The sequence below is a fragment of the Grampus griseus genome, assembly GCF_964374135.1.
Source record: "Grampus griseus genome assembly, chromosome: 4".
NCBI lineage: Eukaryota > Metazoa > Chordata > Mammalia > Artiodactyla > Delphinidae > Grampus > Grampus griseus.
In genome coordinates, this window is record NC_138997.1 from 22,219,004 (window position 1) to 22,231,111 (window position 12,108).

The 12,108-nt window shown below is 38.6% G+C and overlaps 1 protein-coding gene across 4 annotated transcripts in view; it reads right to left on the reverse strand.

Moving 5' to 3' along the window:
• INPP4B (inositol polyphosphate-4-phosphatase type II B) overlaps positions 1 to 12,108 on the reverse strand; it is a gene marked incomplete at its 3' end in the record, with an annotated part of 719,784 nt that overhangs the window by 203,568 nt on the left and 504,108 nt on the right. For all 4 annotated transcript variants that reach the window (XM_082653036.1, XM_082653035.1, XM_082653034.1 and 1 more), the window contains 2 exons: positions 11,072 to 11,183; positions 638 to 710 (listed from right to left, as the gene is read on the reverse strand). In XM_082653036.1, coding sequence (XP_082509162.1) covers positions 638 to 710; positions 11,072 to 11,183 — 185 coding nt within the window. The remainder of the gene's footprint in view (positions 1 to 637; positions 711 to 11,071; positions 11,184 to 12,108) is intronic.

The following is a 12,108-nucleotide window of genomic DNA, read 5'->3' on the forward strand; positions in this document are numbered from 1 at the left end:
TTATCACCACTACTGGTAACATAATTTATGTTATCATTCAAAAATCAGTTCCATAATTTATAGATACATATTATCACATATTTTGTAATTTTACCAGATGTCTCAAAGTCATCATTTATCACATTGTTTAGTTCCTTGTTGAAATTCAAATATATTACTATAAGTAACACTACACACACACACACACACACACACACACACACACATATGTGTACACACACACTCAGGAATGTACAAATGTGTATATGAATTTTTCCTACTGAATCCATATACATACTGTTTTAACAACTTCATTAAAAGTAATAAACTAAAACTCAAACTAATCAAGAGCTTGACATTTCTAATACTCCCTCTTCTAATATCTCATTTCAGATGATACAAAATCCAAAGCTGAAAGGAATTTGTTTTGCCATATAGCCAAGCTATATACATGTATTTATATATATTATATATCTTTCTTACAGACTTGTCAAGTCTAACACCACTCTGCTGACTCCACTCCCATGATTACCAATATTTAATAAGTGTCTACAATGGTTCTGTAAGAATGCTGCTCAGATTCAGTATTGAGTTCACAGAAAAGCAAAATGTATGTTCATATGAAATGAATGTAAGTTTCCAAAAGGGAGGTACATACCTGCGTTCAAAAAAGGTAGGTTATCTTTTCTGCTCACAGTTTCTGGGGCTGTACATTCACATACCAGTGCACACTAAGAAGGAATAAAAGAAAACATATTTGAAAATGATCAAATAAGAAATGAGATTCTTTTTTTATTTGCAAAACATGAGGCCATGCACACGGTTCCAAAACGTTCTGAACAAACATTTTTGTAAAACTATTTTTAGCTTTATCTTTACAATGAACCTTGTTTAACTTGTGATTACTTACTTCCATTTATATATAATATGATTATATTGTACAATTATAGACTACATTTCAGTTCCAGTTAAAGACTACTTAGGAAACAAAGTTTGTACTTTCTTTGTGGAAACGGATTATCCGCGTGCTAGAGATAGGTTCCTCCTATAGCAAACCACCTATGACAAGCTGAATGGTTTTGTATTTCTGTTGCCCGGGTTGATTTTCGATCAATAAAAAGCAAATTATCTTCTGGCTTTTCAGTAAAGGCAACTTTAAATAAAAAATAAAATATGTTACAGCATCTAATTTCATAAGGCAAAAAGAGATGTTTGTTTCTGGCAAAACGATGCAAACACTTGCTTATAAAGTATGAGGATACTTTATAAATAAGCTGATGTCTGATTTATGAATAAGCAATTTATAAATAAGTGGATCCAGAGATCACAGATCTATTAATCCATGATAATTAGATTCAGCTCATGATCCTTTACAGAACCAACACTTCTCTGGACAGAAGGAGAGAAGAGAGACACAGAGAGCACGTTGCCATGTTCCTAACGAGTGAACCATGGGTGGGAGATACTATCTCAGATAAGCCATCCCTAAGCATGGGACTCTGCTTCAACCTCCTATGAAACTGTAACTAACAGAGGAAGCAAAACTTTTTTGGCCCCAGAGAGGCTGATAAGAAACCTATATTCACAAAGACAGAGACCAGTAATTATTTCTTTAGATGACTTTCCTTTAATCTCTAGCAACCGCCCCCCCGCCCGCCCCAGAGAAGAAAAAGGAGGGCTGGGAGAAGGAGGAAAGTAAATTTTTAGAGCAAATATATCAAACATAAACAAATAAATGCAAACAAAAACAAAACAAACAGACAAAACCCCAGAAAGTTCTCTGGGTGAAGAGTTCTAAGGGAAACAGCCATCCTTCTGTAGCAAGCATGGTGTTGTCAAGAGACTCCAAGGGCTCAGACTGCCCTCCCTAGTAGGATGTATCAGAATTGCCTGGGCTATTTCCCAACTGTTCTAACTATCTGTGATCCATCTCCGTTCCTCCTCTGGGGAGTGCCCCCCTCCTTGAGATTCACCACCACCGAGGTCACTGTTCATGATAGAATGTATTATGTCCCTGAAGCATTTTGAGAAGGAAGACAAATGGCTTAAAACATTGATTTAAATGTTACTTTCTGTATTCTTAAAGCCCACTACTCATTCCTCTATCATAACATTCATCACATTACTCAGGAAATTTCTTGATGGAGAAAAATGTGCTTTCATACTTTCTTTAGTGCTTATATTGAGATCCTAGTTTACTGAAAAAATGAATAACTGCAAACAACTCTTAAAATTTTATGTTCTCTAAGTCATTTTCCCGACCAACCAAAAGTCAGAGGTGATCCCTTCTTTTAATCCACAGCTATTTTGGAGATGTACTTCCCAAATCACTACAGCAATGTGCAAGGATGCTTGGACATACTTAAAATTCTTTATTTCTCCTATTTGCAAAGTTTTGTCGACTTCTTTCAGGCTACATAGGGCTGTTAAAGTAATCTTTTGTAAACATTATGTTCGTCATATCAATGTTCTGTTCTAGAATGTATATAATGGTTATTTACTGTCCAATCAAACCCAATATTCTCAGACTGGGCCTCAAATCCTTTCATGCTTTGTCCCTGACATCCTTCCACATAATAACTTGGTATACAGCTCTAAGTCATCTTCCTTTCCAAAAGATCATCATCTACAATATCACTTATAGGAATGGTTTAGACTAAACTTTTTTAGTGAAGAAGTCCATAATTCACACAGATCAGGTATTACCCTGAGAAACTGCTTCCCTTTATGGAGGCAACCCTGCCTCTTTGAAATCAAAGATAACTTTCTGTTTCCTAACAAAAGGCCCGTTTTATTCCACCAAATGAATACAGACATACGACTTTTATATATTCATGTCTTCCATTCACACTGGAAGGCTGATATTTAGGACAATTTTAAACTAATATTCTTACTTTGTATTTTACAACTCTACTAGTCAGAATGCTCTCAAGATTTAAATCCATGGAACATAAACAGAAAAATCCAATAAATATTTACTAAATTAATTAATATTTTCATATTTGGACTCAGCAATTATTTTTTTCAATTGTTTCCTGAGTGTACCTTTTCTGTCTCTATTTATTTTGATTGAAAGTTTTCAAAGCCAAGAACCTTATTTCTTATTTCCTTAGGCCATTTTTATTTTATTTTTTTTATGTTTTTTTACATTGACCTTAGAATCTTTTTGCACTGTGCTGGTTGCTACAGAGAATGCAAGGATGGAAATGATGTGGAATCTGTGCTTAAGAAGGTTCCACTATTTCTACTGTTCATTGCTATTATTATGGTGGATATTTGCAGCATTACACACTTACATGGTGTGCGCTCTCAATGTAATAACTTTACATTTGTGATTCTGAGCAGGAATAACAAACATCACATGCTTTTGGTACCAGATGTAGCGCCATAAGCCTATTGATTTTGATTAATAGTTTAAAAAGTGTTATTTGATGGTAAGTGTGGCCAAGCAGACGAAACATATGATATGTAAAATTCTTGGAGCTAAATGATTTTGACTCTCAGCTAACATATCAATTTGCCATGCACTGAGCTAGAAAATTAGCAATATTGTATGAACAATAATCATAAAGCTCTGTATGAATCCATCAAGACCAACACTTCATGGCCAAGTACTTTCACATCTGTTGATTTTTTCCATCAATCACACTTTTCAAAGTTTGGTCTGGAGTCTCCTGGAAGTCCCTGATAACTTTTGCCTTTGCACCATTTGTAGCATCTAGCACAGGGCGAAGACAACTTTATTTTCATATTAATACTAAAATATTATTTGTCTGTTGCCTTCTCTTTTTCTTTCGGGGGCGGGGGCGGCGCGTGGCTTGGGGGATCTTAGGTCTCCGACCAGGGATTGAACCCAGGCCCTTGGAAGTGAAAGTGTAGAGTCCTAACCACTGGACCGCCAGGGAATTCCTGTCTGTTCCCCTCTCTCTTACAAGCATACAGCAGAATTTTCTAGAAGCTATATGACACAATCATTTGACAGTTAATGGTATGTGTGCTTATGTATTCTTCTGTTTTAAACATTTCTTGTTTGAGTTTCTAATATGATAAATGTCTATGGATATAATCCAAATAAGCAAAATCTCTAATACAGTAAATATCAATAGATAAAATCCACATAAATAATTTGAAGAGTGTAAAATATGAGAATTGCTATGCTTTTGTGATCTCATTCAGTCTCATGGTTTAAGTACCATCCAAATATCATTTGATGACTTACAAATATATAATTCTAGCTTGGACATCTCACCTGAATTCTGACTTGAAGCTCCAACTGCTTAGATATATCCATACTTGGATGTCTAAGAGGAATGTCAAATGTAACATCTCAAAATCTCCTGTCTTCCTCCAACTGCTACTCTCAGTGTTGTTTATATATATATATATATATATATATATATATATATATATATATATATATATATATATATATATATATATATCTTCATTGGAGTATAACTGCTTTACAATGTTGTGTTAGTTTCTGCTGCACAACAAAGTGAATCAGCTATACATATACATATATCCCCATATCTCCTCCCTCTTGAGCCTCCCTCCCACCCTCCCTATCCCACCCCTCTAGGTGGTCACAAAGCACCGAGCTGATCTCCCTGTGCTATGCGGCTGCTTCCCACTAGCTATCTATTTTACATTTGGTAGTGTATATATGTCCATGCTACTCTATCACTTCATCCCAGCTTCCCCTTCCCCTTCTGTGTCCTCAAGTCCATTCTCTATGTCTGCATCTTTATTCCTGCCCTGCCACTAGATTCAGCAGTATCTTTTTTTAGATTCCATATATGTCCATTAGCATATGGTATTTGTTTTTCTATTTCTGACTTAACTTCACTCTGTATGACAGACTGTAGGTCCATCCAGCTCATTACAAATAACTCAATTTCGTTTCTTTTTATGGCTGAGTAATATTCCATTGTATATATGTGCCACATCTTCTTTATCCATTCATCGGTCAAAGAACACTTAGGTGGCTTCCACGTTCTGGCTATTTTAAATAGAGCTGCAATGAACATTGTGGTACATGACTCTTTTTGAATTATGGTTTTCTCAGGGTATATGCCCAGTCGTGGGATTGCTGGGTCATATGGTAGTTCTATTCGTAGTTTTTTAAGGAACCTCCATACTGTTCTCCATAGTGGCTGTACCAATTCACATTCCCACCAACCAGCAGTGCAAGAGTGTTCCCTTTTCTCCACACTCTCTCCAGCATTTATTGTTTCTAGATTTTTTGATGATGGCCATCCTGACAGGTGTGAGGTGATACCTCATTGTGGTTTTGATTTGCATTTCTCTAATGGTTAGTGATTGAGTATCTTTTCATGTGTTTGTTGGCCATCTGTATGTCTACTTTGGAGAAATGTCCATTTGTTTCTGAGAAAATGGTAATTCTTTTTTTTGGTAGCCTTTCCCCCTGGAGTCTGGCCACGTCTCACTTTCTACATCAGTCACACCCTGATCCAGCTCATCTGCACTTCTTCCCTGAATCTTCACAATAATCAGACGCCATTCTTCTGCCCTTGCCTCCTTTCAGGCCCTAGTCAACACAGCAGCTGGAACAGTCCTCTTAAACATGAATCAGATTTCATACCTATACTCACAGCTCCTCAACTGTCTTTACACATAGCCCAGAGTCTAACACCTTCATGGGGGTTGGTCTTCCCTGCCCCATGAACCTCTGTCCTCAACTCCTACCACTCTGCTCTTTGACCCCTCAGTTCCAACCACACTGGCCTCCTTGCTGCTCCTTCAACACCACAAGCATCTTGCTCTTCAAGACCTTTGCTCTTGCTCTTCACTCTGTCTACAATTCCTATTCCTTTCAGATATCCACATCTTGTTCCCTTCTTTCTTGTACGTTTCAGCTCAAATATCACATTACCAGTGAATCTATCCTTGACCATCCAGTTTAAGAAGGCCACAGCCCAGCACTCCCTAGTCCTTGCACTCTGTCTTATTTTTCCTATAGAACACAGCACCATCTGATCAACAGTATATTACTTTCTCTTTTACTGTTACTTCCCCAGAAGGTGGCATCCGTGTCTATTTGGTTCATTGCTGAATACGCAGAAACTAGTCCAATGCCTAGAACATAAAATGTAGTATTGTTTGATGAATGAATGATGAATATTATATGCCTTTTAATATTCTATAAAGATAAGTAGGGCCTGTTATATAATTTTCAACTTTTATATTTAGGGTAGATAAAGGGAGGAAACCTTTTGACACTGGTCCTTAGCTACACAAGGACTCTAGTTTTTCCCTGATTAAGTCTGATGAAAGTCCACTTAAAACACCTCTTCTAAGTATGGGGTCAAAATAACCTAAGGGCAGCAGGTCATCAAAAGACTAGCTGGGTTAGCTTCATAGTCAAAGGGAGACATTATTACTCCACTTATACCATTTTTGCCATGGTCATAAATAAGTAAGGCATTTTCCTTCTTTTTGAAGAAATCACTACCACTTTGATCATTAGTACTCTGCAACGTTCAGCTATAATATAGACATTAGACAAAAGGGGAAGACAAGGCAGGAGCTGGGTTTAACCAGCCTCACCAGAGGATTGTTAACCCTCCTGCCCTAACAAGAAGCCCAGGCATCTCTGGGGCAGGCAAAGTGGTGAACTGGGCTCTCTCAGTTGATCCTGTTGGCTTTTACTTACGTGAGTTTTCTCATCTGTCACCTCACTTGATGATTTTGTTTCCTGGTTCTCCTTTCCTCAGTAGCATTTTTTCTTGACTACTTATTTCAAAGGTTTTTTAAAATTTAATTTCTTCTTCTTTCCTTCATAATCCTACACTCTTCACTACATCCTTATTACATGCTTTATTTATTGACCGGTCAGTTTGTACAGTGCTATAGGTAGCCAAATATTTTCCCTTCTAGGAGACAATTTTGGATTTAATTCCTTCAAAGTAAAATTGACTTCATTTATTCACTCCTCATTCATTTTTTTCGTGTCAGGCTCTGTTCTGGGAGCTGAGGGTAAATGAAAGGACAAAATAGACAAATATCTTGCCCTCAGGAAGTTTAATTCTAATGAGAGAAATAAACAATATATGAGATAAACTAAAAAGATATATAATGTTGGACAGTGATAAGTACTAAGGACAAAAACAATGCAGAGAAGAGAGACAGAGTTTTGGGTAGGCATTGCAGTTTTAGATACGGTGGCAGAGAAGCCTTTGGTGAGGAAGTGATTTTGTAGAAAGAGCAGAGGAAGTGAGGGAGTGAAGCACAGTTACTGGGAAAAATGCTGCACAGGCAGATTGAATAACAAAGTTGAAGGACCCAATTTGGAAATATACCTGGACTGTTCAAGAAGCAGCAAAGAAGATAATGTGACTGGACTGAAAGGAATAAAAATGAGGAGCAGAGGAGGAGGTGAAGGACATGAAGGGGGCCAACACTCAGAGGACTTGAAGTGAGAATTTGGGTTTATACTTTCAGGAAGTTGAGAGGCCATTGGAGGAATGACAACGTTCGCATTACATTTTACTAAGTGCTGTGCTGATAACGGACTATGATGGTGGCGGGGGAGGTCAGGGAAAGAGGATGGAGGGAGTCAGGGAGACGTTTAAGAGACCACTGCAAAAATCTAGGTGATAGACAATGTTGTTTATAGTGAAGGGCTCACGAGTTGCCGGGCTCTAGATTTATTCAGAAGTCAAAATCAACAGGATTTGCTGACATACTGACTGTAGGTATGAGAGGAAGAAAGGAGTCAAAGATGACCCCAAAATTAAAAACAAAAAGCTTGGTATACCTAATGTGATATTTCACCTAATATGTTAGCTTTGTAAAAGGACGATGTTTGTAGGCCTTTTGTGAATTTTTCTTTCTACTGCTACGTGATTTTAACACGTTGTATTCTATTTCTATGTATGTACGTATGAAATAGAAGTTTGAACCAGTATAATATGGTGAATGATCCTCTGTACAAGTTTCCCTTGATAAAAAGTACATAATAATATGGTTTTAGGAAACAAGTAAGTAAATGTATGTGAGAGGAAAGAGTTTGGATTTTCATTTATATTTTTTTAAAATGTTTTTCCTTTGTCATTTTTTTTTTAATGTTGAAGCTTCTTTTAATTTATTTTGATTTATTTATTTTTTTTGGCTGTGTTGGGTCTTCGTTTCTGTGCAAGGGTTTTCTCTAGCTGTGGCAAGCGGGGGCCACTCTTCATCGCGGTGCGCGGGCCTCTCACTGTCGTGGCCTCTCTTGTTGCAGAGCACAGGCTCCAGACGCGCAGGCTCAGTAGTTGTGGCTCACGGGCCTAGCTGCTCCGCGGCATGTGGGATCTTCCCAGACCAGGGCTCGAACCCATGTCCCCTGCATTAGCAGGCAGATTCTCAACCGCTGTGCCACCAGGGAAGCCCTCATTTATATTTTATTCCATGCTCTGGAGGTAATGTAAGAGTCAAGATTAAAATGTAATATTTTATATCGGGGTATTGTTATGAATTGAATTGTGTTCCTCAGAATCATATGTTGAAGTCCCAATGTCCCACGTAACTGTATTTGGAGATAAGATGTTTACGGAGGTAATTAAGGTTAAATGAGGTCATAAGAGTAGGACCCTAATGCTAGGGCTGGTGTCCTTTACAAGAAGAGGAGAAGACACCAGAGTTCACTCTCTCTCTCCCTCTCTCTCTCTGTGCATCTGTGCCAAGGAAAAGCCTTGTGAGGACACAGCAAGAAATCTGGAAGCCAGGAAGAGAGCATTCACCAGGAACTGAATCATCTGACACCATGATCTGGGACTTCGTAGCCTTTCAAAACTGTGAGAAAATAAATTTCCATTGTTTATGTCTCTGGTATTTTATTATGACAGCCCAAGCTGATAAACATAGGTATGAACCTTTTGGCTGCTCCTTATAAATGAGAGAGAGCCTGTGTCACTCAATACATGACTATGGTTTTAAGAGTAGTACCATTTCTTTCTCCCCCATTCACACAAACCAGTGAGAGGGATGTTGTTTTAGGGATAACCTCCATTTCAGTTACTTTGTCTTTTCAGTTACTTTGTCTTTTCATATATTTCAGCCATTGACTAACTTCAGGACTTAAATCACTATTAGTAACAGATTGTGTTAATACACTTCATAGAGATTCTGATTTAGCAGCTCTGCAAAAGGGTCCCCACATTTGAATTTCTAACAAACACCTCTGATGATTCTGACCACGCTTTGAAAAACACCAAGATATAGTTATTTCCACATAACTCTTCGAAATACCATGCATAGTGGACCTTATTACGTGTCCTTCATGACTACTCCTAGGGATTGCCAGTAGGGTTTATAAGTAACTCTATGAAACACTTCACAAGAGGTCAAGGTTTACTAAGAATCCAGATAGGACAGAGCTAAAACCAACACTGCTTTAAGGGTTTACCATTTTAGTACACTTATGACTCCTACAAGGTACTTGCTGACACTACCACCTCCTATTTCTAGAACGGCTCAGTTAAGTCTTTATTTTTAAGTTCACATTACTAAGTCAGAAACATTATGTACGACTTTGGTGGGGCATATTCCTGGGTGTCAAGTTCTCCATTTATGAAAAGAATATGATTCAATTTGTGCTACCCCGTAACAGCAACGTTGTAAAGGAGTCAAGGGGTGAGCCAGCTTTGAGAAAAATAGAGAGGTGGCTGGTAATAGATTGGGAACAGGGAAAGCAGGCCTGCTTTGAGATGGGAAGTGTTTTAGCTCCTGGTCTCCTAGCGCATGCGCTTAGTTCATTCTGTCCCCGTCTCCCACACCCTCCCCACCTTCTTAGCTTACAGATCCTCCCTCCTTAATCTTTGTAGTATAAGCATCCATGTGGTGGTGACTAATAGGAGTCTTACGTAGAACTCCAGAGCTAACAAGGGTTGAAGGACAGAGCCATCCACAAGGCAAGAATCTTAAATACACACATCCTAAAACGCTCTGCTGCATGACATCACCATGGCCCTGACATTTGCAAGCAACCTGATTCAGACATTGGTCCTAACTGGAATGTGTTCGTGACCTGGATTTTATTCTGAGGGGTAGTAGGGAACAGAGAAGAATGAGGCTTGGGGATGCGGTAAGACCCTAGCCTATGCTGGGCAAGAACAATATTTTTTTGAAAGGCAGTTTAGATTTTATCTATTATGGTAAAGTTAATGATTTGTTAAGTGTTAGATAAGCACTGCACCGTCTCCCATGTAGATGTACCAGAAATTAAAATATGCTCCCAGATAAGCAACACTAAGCCAGAAAATAGGTCACAATAGACCTTGTCATTAAAAAAATGCTCATTTATGAAAAGGTAGGCATTCTAGTACACAAACAAATTCACTTCCCTGGGGGAAAAAAAAAAAACTATTAGCAGTTCGTAAATCTGTCCCCGGTGTCTCAGTAAAACAGGCAATCACATTCCTAAGACAGAACTTTAGACTAATACTTATATCAAGTCTCTCTCTTAAAGAAAAGAAAGTAGAAAACAAGTAAAAGCCCTGGATGTTGATAATACTGGGGTTTTTATCCTGGCCTTCAAGGAAGCTGCTTCGCTCCCAGCTGGCATCGCTCCTCAAGCAGAGCTCCCCCTCCACCGTTTACTACTTCCTGCTTCTCTCTCTGCAATTTCACAAGGCACAAAGTTGTTAAATCTGTCCTCCTTCACATAAAAACGAAATCCAAATTCAAACTGCATCTCTTTCCAAAGAGAATTTCGAGAGCGGAGAAGTGGTTACTTTTGGCAATAGGCCTTCCAGAATCTTCTGTGCATCTCACATAGGGTTAATTATGGCAGGAAGCAACAGTGATCAATACTTTTTTTTCGAACCGAGAAGAGGTTGTGTCCACATGGGAGCCAGCTACAAAGAGAATGGTGTTTTGAATGGTGCATGGCTTTGCACAGTTCCATGCAAATAGGCTGTCGGGTTACGAGGATGAGACACACTTACGGTACTCCCATTCCAAAGCTGATTTCTCATTTAGCTTTGGAATAATGAGATTTCATACCCCACAGAGGTAGTGGCGATCCAGGCAGCTGGCAAAGCTGATCGTTTCTAATTTAATCTGTGCAGTGAGCTGACTGGGACCCTACCTTTTGTCCCTGCACATCTGTCGTGATGTGGTCGGCTTCCCCATCCTCAATCTCCCCCATCTTCACGACACTGACTTGTATGGTGCCAACAACCTTGCCACCATCTGAAGTTCTGCAATCAAAAATAAAGGAAGCGGAAAGGTGAGAATCATCTCTTCCCTGAAAGTATGTCCAAACATGTTTGTTTCTGAAAACCACTAACACCGCTCTTTACTTGCGTTGCTTGTAATAAACAAATCTGCTTAAAATACATTGAAACCTGTTACTAGAATCACGAATTGGTGTGGTAAGTGCACGAAGCTACCTCATGAAGGTTAAACCATCTCACGGCTCTCAGGAGTGGCCGCCAAGATCATGGATCCATGCCCTGTTTGGTAACCCCTTGTCACTACAACGGCATCAGCCACGGCTCCTCTATACCAATCGCATGGGATGTTGTGCTCATCTATTACAGAAACTACAGCTGAATAAAACAGAAGAGAGTACAGATAACCCTATATTCCTCTATGACCCGGCCATCGGCTATAACATCTGATTTTGTGCCTTTTCATTTTTCTTTCTCAGAGACCAGGTAAAGAAGATTCTCTCCCAGCAAACATCAGAAAATCACAGTACATGAAGACAGAAATTAACCACTGAGATCATTTAGGATGACCCATTACTTTTTCAGATAAAGAAACTGAGATTCATGAAGAGAGAAAGACTCATGCGTGGAAACAAACTGGCAAAGCCAGAAACCCAGGTTTTTATCTTCTTTAAGTCTGTTGGTCATTGAACAACTCTTCTCAACGCAATGATGATGAAAATTTTATTATTAAGATTTTCCTCATCATCACTGTCATCAACATACAAACTTTATGGCTGACAAAAATAATGAAAACCTAAAATAAAATGAACAACCACCATCCTTTAAGATTCTCAAATTTTCTTTTCTGGGCAAGAAAATATACAGAATAAATGTTGGCATCATGTCATGGGAACACTGTAATACATAATGATATTCTTCCCTTGCACCTTTTTTTAAGATAGGTAGCAAG